The 22,364-nt window shown below is 36.2% G+C and overlaps 1 protein-coding gene across 2 annotated transcripts; it reads right to left on the bottom strand.

The window, feature by feature from the left end:
* Positions 1-6,076: 6,076 nt before the first annotated feature.
* On the bottom strand, positions 6,077-21,305 carry SPOPL (speckle type BTB/POZ protein like). 2 transcript variants are annotated; one of them, XM_029084442.1, is made up of 10 exons: positions 21,170-21,305; positions 20,880-21,001; positions 20,467-20,618; positions 17,713-17,840; positions 13,667-13,844; positions 13,514-13,569; positions 11,287-11,409; positions 10,146-10,288; positions 10,008-10,061; positions 6,077-7,838 (listed from the first exon to the last, which is right to left on the bottom strand). In XM_029084442.1, the coding sequence occupies exons 1-10, from the start codon at positions 21,245-21,247 to the stop codon at positions 7,694-7,696; spliced, it is 1,179 nt and encodes a 392-aa protein (XP_028940275.1). In that variant the 5' UTR covers positions 21,248-21,305; the 3' UTR covers positions 6,077-7,693. The 2 variants fall into 2 exon arrangements, with proteins under 2 accessions (XP_028940275.1, XP_010164089.1); XM_010165787.2 differs by lacking the exon at positions 10,008-10,061.
* Positions 21,306-22,364: the final 1,059 nt, after the last annotated feature.

Here is a 22,364-nt window from a genome sequence, read left to right as displayed (position 1 = left end):
GTGCTTCTTCCCAAGCCAGTCCTTACAACAGCAGCAGAGAAAAAGGCAAACAAATTTCACATCCCTCTATTTGTTGCCCTGGAAAATCCTCCCCAGGTAAGCTGTACTGGTATAGACTCTTTTGATCCAGCATAATAAACCACAGTCCTACTGTAAGGGAGAACTGAAGTCTCGGTAGTGTAAGAACCCCCAAGGGTGTCTGAAAGGAACAGCCCATCTGCAAGATCCGACAGGGACAAGATGCAAAACTTTAATAGACTTCCCCCTCTCTCTTTTAAAAACATATGGTGAGAGCTCTATGGAGAGCATCACAACTTTTAACCTGGGGATGGTACAACCACTCTAGCAAGATTTAGCCATTGCTGACCACAGTGGGTAGACATTTTAGTTGCACACTTCAGTAGCAAGTAGGTGGTTTGTTTTAAAATTCCAAGACTTTATAAACTTAACACAGGCACGTTAGAAAGTTATGTGTACAGAATACATTAAATGAATTTTAAAGCTTACAGAAAGTTGTCAACTTAAAAATGACAGCTTTAAACTTGGCAATTAAGGTTAAAATAGGAGGTTAACCTGCAGTTAAAGCTTCTATGCTTTAAGTCACCCTATTAGATTTTTTTTTTTTGCATATGCTTCAAAATTTACCTTTATTAACTGAAATGGCTCAGTCAACCATACAGTGAGAAATGTGGGAAGTCAAAAACCATAACTCCTTAAAATGCAGCACAAATTGTCTCCATTCTGATCAGCAGTGCAAAGTTTGACATAGTGCAATTTATTTTCTACATGACTATCACTGTCAACAAATGAAACATGCATAAGTTTGGCAAAGCACAGATTTTCACTCATTATATACATAAACCTTGATTGAAATACAGTACCTGCACAAAAATACTGTTATGCTCCAAACTCTACTAAGAATGCAGGACAAAAATATTAGTGTCAGGTACTGTTTTCAAAGGAAGTCAAATCCACTCTCTGCTTTGCAGGATGATCACCACGTACTGCTACAGTCTCCTTCAAAATACTTTAACTGAGAACTCAAAACATTTTTCCTTGGTAGCTTCTCTATAAGCCAAGGACAAGCAAACTCTGCAAAATTATTTTTTCCCTCCTAACTCTTGAATCACAAGCTCATTTCTGTTATTTATACTTGACTTATGAGAAACCCAATTTCACACTTAAAGCATCAACTTCACATCCCGTTTAAAATATAACTTATTTGACAACCCCTGGAATGTCATCTCTATTCCAAAGCACTCATGAATTGTCACAGCCGAGTCTGGGGTTCTTTTTGCCTAGATGCAGTGCTTGTAGTGGAAAAATCAAGTCCTTTGCATCACACATCTCAAATGCTTGATTCAACTTCTCCACTTGTATTTCTTCCAGCTTTCTCTGAGAGAACAAAGAAGGAATCTTCAAAAGAGACAACAATAAAACCATGTTCTTCTAGTGGAAAATTACCAAGAAGTTTGCAGAAAGATAAACTGTTCAAAACTCCTCTAATTTTAACAGCAATTAACAGCATTTCATCTACTACCATACTATCACAATGTTAAGTGCAAAGTTATTTGTGTAACTACTGGAAGTAGTTTGATCATTAATATAGTTTCCTGAAGAAACACTGCAAGTGAAGTTTGTAGTAGAATGGGCAATACTCTTAAGAGGCAATTGTAATAGAACTCACCTAAAACATAGAAGAACATTAATTTTAAAAGGTTGTATTCTTCCATATAGAACATAGCTAAAGTTACTGAATTCTTAATTAAATAAAACAGTAAGTTAGGTAAGATCTTAGAATAAATCAGAATTTATCATGGTAAAGTTAAGATCAGTCAATAACAACTATGAAGTCTGGAGAGGTGGCACAAAGACACACTTTAATCAGTGTTTCTCACCTGTGACTGCTCAGGCTGCACTTTGAAATACTTTTCTTCTAGTGGCAGTAACAGGGACTGCTTAAGCTGGCACTACTCAGTAGGACATCAAACTACACCTTCAGCGTAAGGCAGGGCTGGCAATTCTGTAGAGTGAGAGATGCTTTTTACTCTAATGGTAAGTCTTACTAACTGAGATTCATTATTGGAGCTTCCCCCTTTTAAAGGAAGAGAAGGATACACATGGGACTTCAAATGAGAATTCTCAGAAAGCTGCTAAAATTACTAGTAATATTTTAGTTAAACCAAGATTCAGATAGATTGACATCACAAAATACTTTCTTTTTTTCAACAGAAGCATTGAACTAAAATGAGGAAAAGCTTTAAGTGCCTGGTTTCCACACAGAAGACTAAAAGAATTCATTTTAGAAGGAAATAAGTGCTTTTTTAAAATCAATGCTAATTGAATTTGTTTCACTGAATAACAAGGAAGACTTCTGTATGATGATAACACCTCAGAAGAAAAATTAGTTCAGAAAGACTAAGCATAAAAATATAGCTTTTTTTTTTTCAAAAAAAAAAAAAAAAAAAAAAAAAAGAAGTTCAACATTCTTTACCTAAAAGTTGAAGCTCAGTTCAAAACTTTGGACTTGTACAAATAACTTTGATTACATTCACAGTCGTAACCAGTCATGTTTGCCTTGGAGGTTACCGAAACAACCTGTGAAGGTGTCATTTATGCCACTGGTGGTATAAGCCCCACGAGGAACTTTAAGCTGAATCACTGCAGAGTAACTTAAGGGATGTATGTTTTCAGCAAACATGGAGAATTTTGCACGTACGTACACACAAAACAGTGATGTGCTATGCTGAGCCACCCAAGACAGCCCTGTGATGACCACTCTGTATCCTTACTTGTTACCCAAGTCATCTTAGGAAGAACCGCAACGGTCGATGGTGCCACATTCTCGCCGTAGCCTAGACAACACAAGACAGGTAACTGCATTTGTTCAAGTGGCCTGCATCACTTTATAAAAAAGTAACTTACCTTGACACCACCAGTTTCCAGAGCTCAGCACGTCCAGGGTCATATACCTAGAGCAGGATATCAACAATCCTACATATCTTTGCAAAATAGCTATAAACATATTGAACCCCATGAGCTACCCATATAGATTATTCTTACATACAACTTCCCCCATAACAAATATGGGCAATTTTCCTGTTGTATGTGGTCATTATAAGCCTATACTCCTTGACAGGAAAAAAAAGCCACAAAAAAAACCCCCCAAAACAACACAGTTTCAATGGTATGTGGAAAAAGGAATCAAATCTCTTAGAAACCATGAAGCCCATCTTCATTACCACAGGATCAACTCTTCTTCCCACCGAGTATTGGTTCTGACAGAGGCTGTGTAAAGGCAGTAATTTCTCAGGCAGGCAAGTTATAAGCTGTTCAGAGCTCTAAGTTATTTGAAAGTGTCAAAATGGAAAAATAACAAAGTTAGTGAAGATCAAAGCAAGACTGCAGTATGATCCTCCCCAAGAAAGGTTTCCAAAAGGACAGCAGTATATTTTACACTAGACTGATTGACAGCACTGGTAAAATACCTTTCTCAAAAGAGAGAAGCAAAAGTAGCCGTTATGAACATATATAAGAAAAAAAAAAAACAAATACAAGCCACACAGACACATTCTGTATAAGTAACAACTTTATTGTAACTTGATGTGCTGAAACGCAAAAATATTTTCAGCAACAAGGTACAAAAAGTATTTCACCATTAACATCAGCTGATAAAAAAAGGCTGGATGGTTTGATACAACTGTTTACATATCTGAATTCTCTTAATCATTTCCACCCCAAAACAGGTCTAAGTCATTTCACTGGTTTAATTTCTAAAATAGGACTCATTGATCTTAAGCCTTCAAAAACCAGGTTACAAATATGGTGAAGTTCCTTGCAAAACACTTGAAATAGTGAATTCCCTTTACTACAGTCCATTTACTGTAAGCAGAAGCCAAGTTATGAGACTAAGTCAGTGTCTTGCTAGCTAAGGAGCTACGCTCTGCACTAGATATGCTATCAACACCAGACAAAGAGGACAGTTACCATTCCATTTGTCAATTACAAAGTAATAAACCAGTTAAGCTTAGGAATTTTAACCAACTGGAAAGCTCAACAAAATTCAACAGTATTTCATGTTAGCAATACCTCACACTTGCAATTCACTGTCTTTTATGAAACACAGTTTCAAATACTGTACATTGTTTTATTCTCCCAAGGGAGAAATCTTTCCATGAGGATTTAAAAGGAACACAATCTCCATGTAGGTCTTCTACTGACCTCCTGTGTAAAGGTGAATTTTATACTAAATACTCAACGTTTAGGAAAACATCAGAACTAGAGTAACTTGTAAAACTAACTTTGTGTCCATGATTATCACATTTTGACATATGCTCATCTTGTAACAGCAAATATTTTCACAGTTTCACAAAAATAGACCATTACTCAACTTATGTCTGTAATACTTATTCCACTGTTTTTGTGTTGTTTCTACCTCAGTGAAATTGAATTTAGGAAGCAAGAATCAACATGCAACAGAGCTCAAATGAGTAATTTGTAACTTTTCCGTCTCGATCGTGTATCAAATAGCATTCTCCTTAACTTCTAAAAACACCTTTTAAAAAGATCTTGTATCCTGTTAAATCTTCCCTTCATGTCAACAGTTTCTTTGAAAAGGCACAATGTGTTCATACTTCTGCATGCAGTAAATGGACTAGGAAATAAGGATTATTTCTTGAAGCATCTTCCACCTAAAGCATCTCCTTAGGAGATGTTCAAATGGAGAAAAAAAAATATATATATATATAATACATAATAGCATTTTAACAGCAAATTGAGTCCTTATTTTTAGAAAGTCATTCTTGACAAAAAACACCGCACAGTCATACACACGCACGCACAGGACACATGCAGGGTTCTCCCCAGAAGAAGTATGAAAGCGGTGGTTCACATGTATCTGAGGGAGTAGTGTTGGCAAGCCAAAACGTGGCACCTTCATACATAATATTCCTAATCTGTATATAAAACTAAGAAAAAAAAAAAACCCACCCTAAGATTTCAGCCTGAAAAAACTGTCCATTCTATTAGATAGCTTTATATCTGCTGCACTTAGAACTGACAACTGAGGTTTACAAAGGGCAGACTCTTGAGATGTGGGGAATAAAAACAAGCTACTGAATCCGAAGAAGGTTGTAATTACCAGCATCCTGTTCCAGTGAGAACACTGCATGTAGTTAATTAAAGAATAGAAGAGGTGAATGATTAGTGCACTCACTTGAGAATACAGCAACTGTTTTACCTTTTTCTTAAGAGCTGACAAAACTTCAAAACATACATAATAAATAAAGTCTAATTTAAACAGATCAATTATCTTTTTTTTCCTCCTCTTAGTGTAATGTGTGGTACACACTGCCTGATTTGAAAAGTGGGCACTCTACGATGTAGATAATATTACAGCACAGTGTCTGACATTTTTTTGGTACAAAGTGTGCTATTAAGCTTCTAAAAGAAAAGTTTTTCCTGAAAGTCCTTAAGCCTTCCATTTGATTACTGTATGATATTACTTTAGAACAAGCTGAACTGGACAATCAGTGTAGCATTAAATATTCAAGTCACTTTGTATGTTAGAGCTGCGAATTTTACCAGTGACGTGTATGAGGATATATAGTCCTAACGCATTACACAGTGCAGCAAAAACATCACTATTTTGCAGGGAACAATTATCTTGACGTCTTATGAAGAATGCTTATGACACCTTATTTTGATAAATATTTAAAAATTGATAAAAGGATAATTTTCTGTAAATATATAATTTGATGCCTTATGTACTATTAAAGTTTCTGATTTTACACTTTTTCTGTCATAAAGATTTAGTTAGAAGGTAAGAAAATGCATGTTTAGAGGTTTTATTCTTCAAAATTGGATCAGGCATTTTTTTCCAATTCACTTTTGCTAATAATGGTTTATTAGATGCCAAAGTATAAAACTATATACTCTTTCCTCTAAAAATTTCATTCAGAGAAATTCAGATGAATCTTAACGAAATGAGGATGGAGATAGATTTTAAGATAGTAAACAATTTGAAATTCTTCCTCTCTCCTCCCTGCATAACTTTTTTTTTTTAATAGGCAAACTAAATCCCTTATGCTTATAAATTAGGTGAGATCTCCTCCCATTCCCCACTGCTAAACCCAAGTCTTCCCAAAAAAGAAATATAGCATATTATCACTATTACAGTAAACTCAATGCAGTAACTCAGGAAACATTTAGAGTGTGCACTACTGCAGACTTTTCCTCCCAATTGTAAACAAAGCTATCAAACACTGAGGATGTTGATATTAAAGCTAAGGTTCATAGAATAAAGAACTGGCCCGTGACAAGCAGTTTACAAATGTTTCATCCTTTTCACATTATGCAGAATTTCAATACCATCCACAATGCTAGTACAATAACTGAAATGCAAGACTGAGCAAGTCTCTGCTTGCAAATACCATCTGACATTTCAGGGAAATATTCCTCTTGATGTGTACATCACCTCCTGAGGTGTTAATGGAAGCTGTGCACGTACATCAAGATGGGAAAAAATCCCTTCAAAATTTGACCATTCACATGCCTTTTTCAAATAAGCAAAAATATTCTGTTCCTTAAATAGGAAAGTTTGCGATAGCCACTTTCAATTGAGTCTTAAAAAGACATGCCTCTCTTTTCTAACAAAACTAAATCCCCCGTGGCTGTGAGCATCTTAAAATGTATCTAAAAAGTTAAGCCACAGTTACCTGTACCTCATTAATTCATCAAAAGCAAAATATATATGTACCACACAACATACAAAAGTTACACATTAAAAGTGCATATTGAGAATCCATTTGGCCCATTTCTTCAATTTACATTTGGTCATTCTATGAATTTACTTTTCTATGTAACCATACACGTGGGATATATTTTTTCCATATACAATACTCTTCTGTTTTCACATTGAACTCTTTACCTCTCATTCAGTTCTGCATTAAATGTAAACTCATGATGGACCGTAAAGAAACACAAGCAAGAAGTTTATTCCGTGTTTCTTCTTCCCTGTTTGGACAGCTTTGACACACACACAATAAGCATTACAAACTGTAATGAAAATACATTTTTGGGCCAAATCATTGCATATTTGCCCCCACAATGAAAAATAAATTATGTTCAAAGCAGTATATTGCCATAAATAGCCTGTAGGCATTCGCTGAAGGTAAACAGGCTCTCTCTATATTTAGCACTTGTCTAGGGTACATTATGTGCCTCTGGCTCAAGCGCTTTTAATGAGAGGCTAGTTAAAACCTTCCAGTTAGCACAGGACCAAACTATAATCTTTTTTTTTTTTTTCTTCTGAAAATAATGGAAGATCCCTTTCAAAAATTCATCTTCAGTTATCAGCTTTACTGCATTATGGAGCTAGTGCAATCCTGCAGAGCCTAGTCAAAAAGACAAGGCACGTTAAAAAATAATAATAAAAAAAATCAAGATACATTAGACTAGATGGACTAGAGAGTCATTGAAGATAATTTAAGGCCTTTCAGTGAATTAGAGTAATCAGTCTAATTTAAAGCTGAGGATTAAACCATAAATTATCCATCTGAAAAGCAAACAATAGGCTTTTTCAGCTTCTGTTCTGTGGACAAGGATAACAAAAACTCTTGTTATGGTTTGTGAAAACACCTCTGGACATGGAGGAGTAGAGTCAATTCAATTTCTCTAAAGTTCATGGAAGATTTCATGACTGTTTTAGCCGTTTGCGTGGAATGCCAAACTGTGGACACTGTGCAGACGCTAGTGCGCGAAAGGCCTCTGCTACTAAGTGAGGGTGGGAGTGGATCATGGACTTCCAACCTGCTGTTTCCATTATGTCTGTTGCTTGGCTGAAAACAGAAGTATTAAGAATAGTCACACAATCTTACAAACCAAATGCACAAATGCACAGTGGAGAAGAGCAGGCAAGGGAAGAACTACTGGAGAGGAGCAGTTGAGCATTACGGGACAACAGACTTGATGAATGCCAGTAAGGATGCCATTGGAAAAAAGCAGCAAATTGCAATTTGGGGATATTAATATCATCACATGTAGGACATAGAGTACTAATTCTGCTTTCCTCAGTATCAACAAGACTTCAGCTAGAGAACTGCATCCAATACTGGGCACTGTGTTAAGATAACCGTCTTGAAATTACTGAGGAAATACAGTAAAAATGATAAGAGGAAACCGGAGGAAGATGAGGTCTAGTGTAGAGAAGAAAAGCAAGGAAAGACATGATAATCTCATTACATAGAAGGGCATGCTCAATTTGGGGAGAGAGAAGGATGACACGATGAATCAGCTCAAACAGCAGTAAAAATGATGTAGTTCATATACAAGAAAAAGCCGTGAAGACAGATTAGCTGGCTGACTACAGAACCGCTCACTGGGAGCTCACAGTCTGAGTACCAGTGGAGCATACTTGAAAACATTCACTCCTCCTTCAGTACAAGATCATGGACTACATTCAGAATGGCTTTCAGTGGCCACTGTTGATTTTTAACTAATACAGAAGCAACAACATATTTCAGCAAGTATTACATTGACATCCAAGAGATTAAAAACAATGTAGTTACTCAATGTAAATATTTACGTTTTTTGTGAAATAATACAAAACAAAAGCACAAAATTCACTCTGCACATGAATATTGCACCAGCTGGGATCCATGTTACATTGACACAGGACAGATTTGTAATTTGGAACCAACATCTTGTGCATCAACCCCAAGTTTACATTGTCCTGTATTTTCAAAAGCCTCCATGAACGCTCTCGTACTATTTCAGGAACACTGTCAAGCATAAAGTTAGGAGCTGAGCTCTACGCTATACCATCTCTCAAAAACCTTTTGCAGATTTCTAATGCAAGCTCTAATGCAAGCCTTTAATCTTCTGCTGCAAGTCAGTAAAGTGCTTTCAGAAACAATACCAAAGTTCAGACTCCCTGGTGCCCAGGACCAGTAAATTAAGCCAGGCCCTGTCACATTATTTCCCTGATTTATTGTAAGACGCTTCAGCTGAAGCAAAGATGATGAGAATCTACCAGCAATTATCCAAGAAAGAAGTCAGCTCAGTAAATTCCAAATCACTTGAGAAAGAAACACATCAACTAGTTTACACTGTTATGTATTCTGACTTCTCTTTATAGCTTTTCTACTGAAATAGTAAAATCTATTTCTCTCCTATCACCCTCTTCCTTTTCCACATCATGCTCAGTCATTAGGACTGTGAAGACTTTTATTTTTTTTTAAAGGAGAAACACTCTAATTTTAAAATAACTGCTACAACACAGCTTTTAGTTTCTCTGGAGATTATAACAGTAAGAAAGAAGAGCTCTGCTTCTCTTTTACTGTTTCAGCCTACCATTAGCTGTTTTGAATCTGTCTGTCTCCTATTCCATGATTCACTTGAGCTGTTCTACATACATGCCGCAATCAGTTCTACAGTCTGAGCAAATATTCTCAACCTACTTCCAGTGTAGGCATGAGCACTTAGAGTCAGCCAGATCAGAGGGACCTGACTGACGAGTTGTGTGGCCTTGAGAACACTAGTGCTGGCATGTGGGAAGGTGCACAAACATGTCGCCGAAGGCAAAAAGAGCAACTGCCCTCCTTTCTTTGGAAATACTGCAGGCTCAGGCAGCACTGCAGGCTCAGATTGACCTAAGCAAGTCTTGAAACCTCACTGGGGTTGCCACTCCTCCAGGCACAAACCTGGTTAGTCAAGAGAATTGTTTCCTTTCTCTTGTGGTGGCTGCTGCCAACATCTCACAGCACTGCTACGTCCCCAGGAGAGGAATGAAAACGAGCTGTTGTTACAGTCTCACACTGGAGGGCAGTTAACTCTCCCTGTTATCTAAAGGAGAAGTTACAATCATAGCTGGGGTAGCACCTGCTGAATCCTGCTTTACTTACAGTCAGTGACTGGCCTCAGTAGTGTGGAAATGAAGCAACAGTTCTTAAGATCTGCAGTCTATTTAGCAGTGTTTGTACAGAACATCGTGAGGCAGGGAAACTTACTTGCTATTCCAGTTTTTCCCATCTTTACACCCTAGTTGTCTAAGAACACTGCACCTGTAAGAGAGAACTGTGCTAATATTGAAAAGGTACACAAAGCATAAATACAATTGTATTTAGAGTCTCATAAATATTACTTGCCTGTTAATGAAGTCTATTGCTTGTGCTTTTAACTGTTCAGCGCTGTGCAAATCTGCGAGGATAAGAATGTCAGCAACATTTTCTACCGAGAGGTTACTACAGAGTGCTTCCTCACACATGACCTTCAGCCGTTCCAGTGCATACTGATAAAAGAAAAAACTACACTAATCATTCTTCAAACTCATTCTTTCTACTGTTATATCTACAGTTTTTAAGACAGTTCCAGTCATGAAAATGCTTTGTGCTTCCCAAACTGCTTCCAAACAGGTAATTCAAAATTCTATATGCTGCATTGAAGAGTCCTCAAAATGGTAAGACATGCATTAGGTTTGACACAAACTGATTAAATGCTTTACTGGGAGAACTTTTATTAAAACAATAAAAATAACACATTTAGAAGTTTTTATTTTCCTTCAGTTTGGTAAGGGAGGAAAAGCAAGGAACAGACATGGGCTCTTTATCAAAATCATCATTAGATAGTTTTACATCTCAAAGCAAGGGGCAAGAAATTATACAATGGAAAGTTTAATGAAACTGCTCAAAGTAAAATACATTATCCTGTTTGAAAGCAGCTCGTTCCAAGTTTACCCCCAACCCCATCTCTGAGTTTCTTAATTTCCTGTATACCTTTGACCCAGCCTACCAGAAAATGGATGCAAAATAATTACATTTCCATATTATATCTTGCACAAATAAATTGTGCTGCTGTTTTGAAGGATACCATTGTCTGAACAGGTTTCATTCAGCTGTATACATTTCTGCCGAGATCTTACCCACTTCATTTAGTGGTAAGATCTCACAATTCAAACACCTGTATAAATCCTCTTCGAGAATACAAAGGTTTAGGATACGTTTTATTCCAAGACCAGTTTTCCACATCATATTAACAGTCCCCAATTTATAAAAGAATTTGGATAGTAAATACAATATCTAGAACAATTCTGGTCAAGAAAATTTATCAGCTCTCTACTGCTAAACAAAGTCTATTCTTTCCCATCTCTCAATTTCTGATGAGATCTGTTTCTCACATTTAAAAAAAAAATAAAATACATATCAATTTAAAAAAAATATATATTTTCTTTGTAGAAGAACATTCCACAAGCAAACATCAGGTTTGAGAACTCAGGAGTCAACTACTTACTTTGTCTGCAGCTGCCAACAAATTGTCAGCCATTTTTTCAAGGTTTGGTGCTTTTCCTGTGTAAATGAATCTCATCATTTCTTTAAAAACTTCAGGGTCTACATCATTTATTTCTACACGATTCTGGTAAAGGAAAAAGAATCAATAAAAAACTCCGGAATTTAGCTACAACTTTAAAGTGAACATATCAAATATCATCTGCATGCATGCTACAAGTTTTCATTTACCATCTATCATGTAAAATCTTTACACATTTAAGTTAACATTCAATAATATTAAGTAGAAAGTAATCAAAATCAGTAGCTCTTAAAGTCAGGTAGAAATTGATTGGAAAAGCTTAGGTAATAAAACTTAATTGCAATTTTCTTCTAGAAATGTCCAACTCTGGACTCTATCACATGAAAATCAAGGCAAAGTTTCAGGAATATTTAAAAGTGCTGCCAAGTTTCCAACCTGACAATGATGTGCTTGGAACACCAGAAGTCAGAGCAGCAAAAAGACTGAACTGAGCCATTTTTGACTCAATTGAGTCAACACAGCCTATGTTTTGTTCTCAGAAACCAAAAAACAAACAAAGAAGCAAATCTAACTGACATCATGTAGCTAAAGGCCTTCTTTACAGATCTGCGGTGTTGTGTGCTCGACCCCGTCCTCCAACAGGATCCCTTATAAGAACTAACGAAGTAGGAAATTATGTCAAAGTTGTAGTAGCCGTCACCAGACTTCAGAATAGAGTACAAAAGTCCCAAGCTATCAGCACACGAGATGGTTTCCTATCCACTGAACCACATATATTATTTAGGAGTAGGGCTGCACTACAGATTTGTTACTGTGTCCAGTTCTGGGCTCCCCAGTTCAAGACAAGGAACTACTGGAAAGAGTCCAGTGGAGGGCTACAAAGATTATGAGGGCACTGGAGCATCTCTCTGATGAAGAAAGGCTGAGACCTGGGTCTGTTTAGCCCGGAGAAGAGCAGACTGAGAGGGGATCTTATCAATGCTCATAAATATCTAAAAAGTGGGTGTCAAGAGAAGGGGGCTAGACTCTCTTCAGTGGTGGCCAGCGACAGGACAAGGGGTTGAAGATGAAGAAAAACTTTACTGTGAGGGTGCCAGAGCCCTGGGACAGGCTGCCCAGAGAGGGTGTGGAGTCTCCATCTCTGGAGATGTTCAAAAACCCACCTGGACATGATCTTGTGCAACCTGCTCTAGGTGAACCTGCTTTATTGGGGGGTTGGACTAGATGATCTCCAGAGGTCCCTTCCAACCCCAACCATTCTGTGATTCACTGCTAACATGAAGGCAAAGGCCTGCAACACAGCACATTACTGAAGCTGAGACATGTCTGGGTTTCTCTCAGTCCAGAAATCCCAATAAAATGTTCCAACATTCCAATTCTACCTGTGAAAGTTTCCAGACTGGAGAAATGCAGGGAAGAAAAACGCCATGTTTGTGAAACTCAGTTGTAACACGGCACCATATTCAATCGATATATTTGTTCACATAAGTACCACCATTGCAGCCTCCAAGACTAAGTGATGATCATCTATTACAACCCTTCAGCGAGCTGATCAGTTACTTGCCTTTCAATGGATTCTGCCTATAACCAACTTATTTTAGATATTCTTTTTCATGAACAACACTCACACCTCCTCACTGAGAGACATCAAGTGCATAAAAGCAGAAGCAGCTCTCTGTGCTGATTAAGTAACTACCCATCCAACACACTTATACAGGTCAAGTGCCTGTAGACACGGTGAATGAAAAGGAGTGCTTCACTGCCTCAGGGGTTAATTTGAGTCATAATTCACCTGTTGTTTCTTTATGTTCTAGCTACCATATAAAATGTTTTAATACAATATAGCGAAACCTTAGTGAAGTCAATCAGCTTATATGAGGGTATGAACCATAACAGAAAGAGGCAGAGGTTACTAAGGTCAATTGCATCAGTAGCTAATATTAAAAAAACCAACAACAACCCTGATCTAGGGCAGATACAAGTACATGAAAGAACAAATCCTCCAGAACCTTTCCACAGTTGGCCCTCTCTGCCCTTTCTACACAAAGAAACTCCTGCAGAGCTCATGGGGAAAGTGTTCAGGAAGAATACCTCCTCCACTCATGCACCATCATGCAGTACTCATCTTCCTCAATTTGCAACACTTCAGGATTTCTGCAACTTTTCCCTTTTTCACAATGTAACATATTTACATTACACTAAGGCTTACCTTTTTGCTTTCCTCCATTTCATGTTCAAACATTGCATTAAAAACTGGAGATCGTGCTGTAGCAAGAAAAGTAATATTAAATAAATATAATCAAATTTTAAAGTTTTAGCAATTTTAATTACAAAAGAATAGCAATACAAAAGTAGAAAGTACCTGCAAGGACAGATTTATGAGCTTTGAATTCTTGTCCTCCTACATAAAAACTGCAATCTGTAAATCTTGTTGTTTCCCAGAGATTCCCTAAATCTTCTGCTAGTCGACATTCAGGTACCTTCAAAGTGTTTGTATTAGACTGTCCTGATATATTTACTGAGTCTTGGACCACGCTTACCTAACAGAAAATCACAGCAAGACAACTCCTTCATAACTGAATGCCAATAATAATTAAATTACAGTACCTATTGCTAGAATTTCAGCAATTCCAAAGCAAAGCAAAAAAACAGTAGTGTTTGGGGCATTAGGCTGGAATCATAAACCAATGCTTTACAGCTTACTTTTAAGTATTTAGAGACTCTAACATTGCATATTTATCCAACCAAAATAAAAAGAAAGTGCATAATACCACACGCTACCTGATAGAAATTAAAAAGTAAATAAGTACAAGTATTGTTCTTAGGATGTCAGGGGGATTAAAAAAACGTGAATGCTACTTCAGAGATAAATTAACAGTTCAATACTCTCCATACATACAAGTAAAATACATACAGTATAAAATTCTGAACAGATCATCAAGTTCACAAGGTCACAGAAGAGTTTCCTAAGAATAATCCACAGAAATTTGGAATAGTATGATATTCCTAATTTTAATTACAGTAAATCCATACTCAACCTGCAATGTGATAATGCAAACTAAGTGCAAGTGACATAGCTCCTTCATTATTTCATTTTACTGTGTCTAGTTGAGGCAGGAATCATGAGTGATTGTCTTCCAAACGAGATAAAAAGCCATTATTTTAGAAATATAATTCAGTAAAGTATAAAATATAGTAGGTAAGTAACTTCAGTAATGAAATGCATGCTCATAGGATGTAATTTTTGTACAGAACTAATTAAGAAAACTGTGCAATATGTGTATCTGAAGTTAATACACTGCCATTATTCCCTGTGTTTAAGTCTTTCACATAAGAAATAAACAGGACAGTAGTATTCTTACTTGCTTTTTTCAGATATCTTTACATACTAAGTCGTTTTAATCAATGTGTTAGGAAAACAGAAGAGCTCAGCAGGTTTTATGTCTGTTGAAAGCATATGCCTGAGAATAAAACCTTCATAAAGAAGGAGAGGCATTCTACAAGATCTTGATCACTGCATCTTGCAAATAGAGAAAATTAGGATTATATATGAAGAGAAAATGCTGATACTGTTAGGATCAGTGCTTTGTTTGATTTCCACAGGCACAGCATCTGGAATAAATCTGGCATAAAGCAAAAATAGTACAGCTAAGCTTCACAGAAAGTCAGAGCACTGCAAACCAAACTCCAGATCAGAAGAGGATGATCCAATTAAGACAGCAGCTTGGGGATTTGAATCATTGCCTAATTCCCTGTTTCATCCCATACCCCCTTGTGATTATAAGAAATTCCTTTATATTCTTCCACCTTTTAAAATGAAAAAAAAATACCCCAAAGCACTGCAAAATTCTACTTTCACAGCAAGACTATACATTGACAACACTGAAATATCTATAGAGCTATGAGATACGCTATTTCACAGTTTCCACACAGAGTGATTTCAGGAGATATACATACACACAGAGTTTTAGCTTAACAAAGCCAGTCTTCTGCTGTCAAAGGAGAGAACTCTGCTTCTCCAGACACTTGACTCAACTTAGAGTTCGTGATCAAAGTTGTCCGCACAGCATCTTCTTGTTAGCTATATACAGAGCCTAGGAAGGTCATCTACACATTCTTCATGTGAACTTAAACTCATCTCTGGTGTTCCAAGCTTCTGCTGTTTTAGAATGGTCTCCCATATACAGAAAGTTGTGAAACACATCAATTTGCTACAAACCAGCCTTTTAAGATATAACCCAAGGAAAATTTTAACTCATATCTACATCTGAATGGCCTGGCATGTACTGTCTATAGGTTCTAATAATTTTTAAGGATCCTAAATACAAACACTTACAGGGGTCTGGTATTTCATATCTCACTTGTCCAGGTGATATGCTTGAAGTCAAGCACATTCCCTTTTTTTTTTTTAAAATGTATTTAAATCAAGCTGAATAGGTCACTTGTCAGTGGCAACATTAGACTTTGCCAAGTATTTAACCTAATAACCTTCAGAGCTTCCAATTCAAGGACAGAACCAACAGATCTTAAGAACATTCGGCAACACAGAAGGAATATCTTTGCTACCAAGGAAGACCAAATAGTCCTTCTGCAACCCAAAAGAGAGAAAAGAGCCAACCAGCACAGTTGATACTAAGTGACCTTTACCAAACACCTGCTGTATCTGGCAAGTTTTATCAAGACAAATATAATACAGTTTTAAGAAGCAGTCAGTTGGTCTTCCAGCTAGGATACAAGTAGGAAGGCACACACAGAAATTAGACCTTACAGTTAAGTTTTAAAAGAACAAAAACTTCAGACTTGTCTATAAAAACAGGTCTTTCAAATAACACTTGTTATTGCTAATGACAGCTGAAGAGTTAGGAGAACACATCCAAATAAACAAATTTTAAAAATAGATTTTTTTTTTTTTGCTTTAGTTTGAAACAAGCCAGAAGTTATTTTAACATGCTTACTGTGCACATATGAATGTTGTACTTCCTTCAGCATTTATAATCAGGGGAAACACTTTAGAAAATCCACTCACATTAAAACATCAAGAAGCTTTGTAAGAAAACAGTTATATTTAAAGATTAGCATTAAAATTTAAATAACATTTTTCTCTGGAAAATTCAGTATGTGTTCAATTTATTTGGGGTTTTTTTGGTTGTTTGGGTTGGTTGTTTTTTTTAAACAAACTTTATCTCTAAAATTAGATAGTGACCTATTTCCAAAACCAAACACTATTTTTAAGAGCTGTTTATTAACATCGCAGTATTCATTTCCACAAAAACTTTAAATGAGAAAATATTCAAAAGTATCTTTACAGAACCATAAAACACTTGTTACATCTGCTTTTATCACCCAAATAATTGTATTCATAACAAATTTATCATGCAGCTAATTTAACTTGTCTAAGTGAAAATAAGATGCACTATATTTGCAGTATCTAGTCTCAGGGGCCACATTTCAATTATTCTTCCTACACAGCATAATGACATATAATTAAATTGTAATCTTGCCAAGACAATTTTACACATTTCCTGTAAATACACAGATCAAAGCAAACTTATTAGCAGTTAGAGCATCTATCATCCTCCTAAGCCACTAATCACTTTATGGCAGCAAAGACAACTGGCCAATATATATTTAACATACACTGTGTTTACATTGCAACTTTCTCAAGTTTCCATTTTTAACACTGAGTAAGCATTTTACTGAATTTTAATAAGACAATTTAGGTTACCAACGTAACTGATATTATAAAAGTGACCCATAATACACCATGAAGTTAAATTTATACCATAGCTCTCAATAATAATTCTCAGCATTAAGTGGTCCTTCTACAGGATATTTGTACTTGTACAGAAAACAAAATTTAACAACTACTATAAAAATAAAGTATTTAATTTACTTGAAAGATCTGTTCATGGGTTAAAGCCATAAATTACGATAGCACAGGAATACAGATTCTGACAGTTAGCTGATTTTTTTTTTTAATAATGCAAATCAGCATGCAGATATTTCCCTATTTCCTTTTGCTTATCCAGTGAAAAACAATCCTGTAATTCCAAGTACAACTTCTTTAAACAAGTAACCTCAGTAAAACATTACTTTTACACACAGCACATATCAGCCACCTTTTGCATAAATAATTCTGTAATCGATTCTAATATAATCCTGGAAGATCATTTATGGAGAAAATCAACAGTTTACAAGTGATCAATTCAGACTTATTCTACACTTCAGGGTATGTTTATGAAAAACCAAAATACAATGCAGACAAAGCAAGTAAATGTGTTATCTTACCATATTTATAGTTTACAGAAGACAACTTTTATAACATATTACTGTTTAAATCCACATAAACCTCTATTTATTAGAGCGGAAGACATTTAATAGCTTACCACTTAAAAAAACAATACCTACCTCACAAAATAATGTAAGTTTGTCATCTGGTAGAAGACCATTAGCTTCATCTAGTAAAAAATCTCTTCGGATAAATTTCTTAAAACCCCAGTCTTTGCCTTGCACAAATCGATATGCTCTTTGGCTTTCTGATTAAAAAAAAAAAAAGAGTTATGTCCAAATAAAGCAAGTTAAATAAAAACAGTAACAAATAATAACACTTAAAATTCTATATTAAAGCTAAATGTTAATCCAAAAATAAATCAGTTTAACACATTTAGATCATACATGTCACATTTTTAGGAAACCCAGAACTGATTAAAAGGGGTTTATATTATTATAAAATAATAGTGCTATTTTATAAAACACTTGATAGAACTTAGTAGAACACAATTTGCAATTCAAACCATATAATCTCTTTAGACGCTTTCTTAGGCACCATCCAGCAAGAGAGGAGTTTTTCAGTTAATGTTTAAGAATGCCAGTGTGTCAAAAACAAAACTGTTCACAGGGAAATATCATTACAATGAATTTGTCACCACAAATATATTCTGACCACACTTCTGCAGTTGTCATAACAATCTGTTTTGACTTCTTCCTGAAATGAAAAATCTTGTTTCACAGGTTGAAGTTATTTTGAAATAGAGAAAAGCATTAAAAAAGCAAAACAGAAATAAAAGCCTTCAAGTAACAAACTATTTCTTTGGTCATAAAGAGATATTATTTATGTTTACCTTTTAGCCATAGCTACGAGAGTAATTTTTTTTTAATCCAATAGATTTGCTAATTATATATAGAGAGAGAGACAGCATTCTTCTACAGCATTCAAAACAAAGACATCAGGGAAGTGACTTCTCTATACTACAGTTACTGTTATCAGCAAGAACCAGTGTTAACCCTCTGAAATTAAATTATCAGTAACAATTTAAATATACAAAACTACAAAAATAAAGCCATATAAAAGTGTAAATGTATTTTTCTTCTTTCTACTAAAGTTAAAATGTTAGTTTGTTACCTATTTTATACACAGCTTCATCACTTGAAGCAGCAGTCTATGCATGAATTATCAATTTAGAAAGGACATCTACAGTTGGGCATCATTATACTGTATAAATAAAAACAGAGCATCTCCAGAAGCAGATGGTAAATGGCTGGAAAGTCCAAGAAATAAGACTTCTGTTGGTAATTTTCCAAAATTAAAAGATGTTTATAATTCCTGTAGTGCCAAATACAAGATAGCAACTAGTGCAGAAATTGAAGACACATCTACTCATAGGATTTTTGGGTTTTAGCACCTTGTGGTTTTTGGCATTTAAAGTACCACTTGGCACATAATCTTCAGATTCACAAAATCCTTCCATCCTACGTTGCGTGTCCCTCGTTTAAGACAGCATTAGGAAGAAAGCTCTCATACATTTTTTGGGAAATCAGTACACTGTGTAAGTTGCACTAAAGTGCCTCTTTAAAACAGTTTTAAACTCACGTACACAGCCAGCAGTGAACCTCTAAGGCAAAAGGGAACCAGCAGCATCTAGTTAAACTCTAGAATGTGCTCCCCAGGTAAGCTGTGAAGTCTCCATCCTTGACGATACTCAAAGGACGACAAGTTCCAAGCAAACTGCTCTAGTTGACCATGCCTTCAGCAGTGGGTTTGGACTAGACAACCTCCAGTGGTCCCTTGCAACCTCAACAATTCTGCAATTCTATGATTATCTCAAAATACATTCACCAATCCACTACTGGACTCCAAGTCGGTCCCAAGTCAAAAGCCATGATCCACCAAATATATAAAAGTGTAGCACTGATCATATAAGCTCCAGAACCAGGAGGCTTGCAGGGATTGAAGCAACCAACTCCATCAATGGAAGAGGATAAATAGAGTGAAATACACACATTTATTTTCCTTCTAAAAAGTCCAACCATTTAACTTTTAGGTTTGAACTTAGTTTGGTGGATTTACTTTAATTATTAGAAGTGGGTCTAGTTACATAAGGAAAATGTAGCATGAGCTTTGGGTACGACCCCTGGAGAACTATAGCTTTTTCCTAGAAATTCAGAACTTGCAACAGAACAGACCCTGCACGATCTCTTAAGAGATCTTAAGAGAAGGGATGAAAAGTAGACAGATACTTCATATGCAGGACTAGGAACAGCACAAACTCAGTGCAGATCAGCATTAAATTAGACATTTTCATGAGATTCCAGCTTTCCCAAGAAGGGTTTCCAATGAAGGTTGTGCTTATAAGCTTGAAACCGAGTCATACGTTTTCTATATCAAGACAGCAATTAAATAATCAATTATTTCAAAGTCTTCTAATTCCTTGGGTACGTGGCTCATGTTTCTAAACTGATTACAGTGTAAATCAGATGAAATAGACCAAAACATTGTAAAGGAGCGTCTAAAAAATCAACCATGCATGTGCGTCCTAATTAACTACAGAAATCAAACACTTACTTCCACTGTAGCTAGAAAGAAGCAAACACACCACTACTAACAGGAAGCAAGCATGATCTGCTAGAAAGGCAAAGTGACAGGAATCTGGAGTGACAGCAGTCAGTAACGGGCTGCAATCTACACTGCTCAGGACAGAATTAACATAGCTCAGTGATCAGAAATGTGTGAAACATCAACACAAGGTTTTTAATTAAGTTTCTAAAAGGATATTAAAAAAAAGATATTTTAAAGTTTATCTCAATAATAAATTCTGTTCTCAATTATGATTTTCTTTGGGAAGTTCTTCCAAACCCACATGCAATACATTAAGATTCCCTTACCCATTGCTTTTGTTTCTTCTCTTTTAGCATTCAGCAGGGAAAATTTGAATTTTGCTCTGACTTCACTTTTTGGACAACTGACTAATAGCAAGTACAGTGACAGGTAGTCTTTGCTTTCATCATCTAAGCCCTTTGGATTCACTCTCAGGCACCTGAAAGAAATGCAGAAATTGTGCATTTTTAAATTGCACCTAGAAAAGATTCAGAAATATTTTAAAGAGGCAATGATACATGCTAGCAAAAAAAAGTTTCCCTTATGACTGTTGAAACTTTGAAATTAGAACCAATCTGTACATACAGCAAAACTTCAAGAAATGTCTGAGTTTTAATATTTATTGGCAACTTAACTTTGCAACTTTTGTGTGTGGAAAAAAAAAACTCAACTAAAAATAAAGCTCAAGTAAAGATCTTACCACTTCATTTTGTCATTTGGCCCTGATGAAAAGGTAGAACTCTTTAAAACTTCACCCATTTCTTCTCGGCAAAAACTGAAGTTATTAATGGTCCACATGTAGGAAAATTTTACTACTTTAACCTGAACAAAAGATGGTAGAAAATGTCAATAAAATTCAACTTACATATCAAGCATTAACTATGAGAACTAGTTAGACTGTCAGGAGAACTCAAGATTTTTATTTCTGGGTTTTTTTTTTTTAAATTATTATGACTAGGAAATAAAGTCACTGGAATTTATGTAGATTACCTGTGTGTAACACCAGCTTTCAGCCACAGGTCCACTGGACATCTCCCCAGGAGGAGGTGGAGTGGGAACCCTTGACATTGCCACTTATTGCAGGTTTATAGTGTCAAGATAGCAATCCAAACTTCAGTAATTCTCCTAAAAAAACAGGAATTCATACATTTCGTTCATCTTTTTAAAATGTGGAAAAAAATTCCATATTACTATGTTTGCTAAATGATGCACCTGAAAATGAAACTTGAAGAGAGGACTATGGTGTTTAGGCAAGCTAGGTGTCACACATTAATGACCACTTGTACTCAAAAATCTGTAGGTTGAATCCTCATGCAATACTTTATAAAAGCAAGAGTCTATGCACCACACAATACCACTAACAACATTATTTCAACATCACATTTGCAAATTACCACCCTGATCACTCCAGTTATGTTTTAACTTTCTTCAGGAGCTTCTTCTTTGGGTTGGAGAGTAACTAGGGCCTTGGGAGCACCCAGTTATTAGTACCACTGCCTTAGTTGTCCACACAGGCATAATTCAGTCCTGGAAGAGCACCTAGCTCCGTGGGAGTAGAACAGGTTCAAACAATCCTGTGATTTCTCAAAGGAGGGTAAGAATCATAGAATGGTTTGGCTCGGAAGGGACCTTAAAGCTCATCCAGTTCCAACCCCCCTGCCATCAGCAGGGACACCTTCCACTAGACCAGGTTGCTCAAAGCCCCACCCAACCTGGCCTTGAACACTTCCAGGGAAGGAAATTAAACTTGTATTTAAAGTAGTATTTTCTTCATACATCTTTCATGGTTGCCTTGTATCTTTAATACCAACAGATTTAACCGAAGAACTATAATCACCACAACCATGTGCTTGTTCCCTATCAAAGCACAAAGCTGAAAAACAGTTTAAGTCAACTCACCAACTCTGAAGATGTTTCCAATAGCAAATAAATCCATTTTGTTATGGCTTATCACCTAACAGAGCACTACAATTTCTCCTGCCCATCAGAAATTGAGTCACATGCCCAGATTCATCTCATCTAGCTACAGACACGTAATGAGTCACTAGCCTTTGCCCACAGCTAATGAAAGAACGTGGGCCTGTCAGGAGGGCAGCTCTGGGTTACTGGACTGACTCTCCTTTAGATAGGGTTTGCTGTCGTCTTTAGACAGGTTCCTGCCAGAAGCACAGCTCCTCACTTAAGC

This window comes from Antrostomus carolinensis, unplaced genomic scaffold, assembly GCF_000700745.2.
Source record: "Antrostomus carolinensis isolate BGI_N321 unplaced genomic scaffold, ASM70074v2 scaffold4484, whole genome shotgun sequence".
Taxonomy (NCBI): Eukaryota; Metazoa; Chordata; class Aves; order Caprimulgiformes; family Caprimulgidae; genus Antrostomus; species Antrostomus carolinensis.
This window is presented reverse-complemented; position numbering and strand designations above follow the sequence as displayed.

Bases quoted from the DNA above. Each gene is read 5' to 3' on its own strand.
- SPOPL (XM_029084442.1), bottom strand. From the start codon at position 21,247: ATGTCAAGGGTTCCCACTCCACCTCCTCCTGGGGAGATGTCCAGTGGA. The intron at 13,845-17,712 runs GTAGGTATTGTT...ATTTTCTGTTAG, and splicing joins AACTTACATTATTTTGTGAG to GTAAGCGTGGTCCAAGACTC. The intron at 10,062-10,145 runs GCAAGTAATATT...TCTCTCTTACAG, and splicing joins GCAATAGACTTCATTAACAG to GTGCAGTGTTCTTAGACAAC.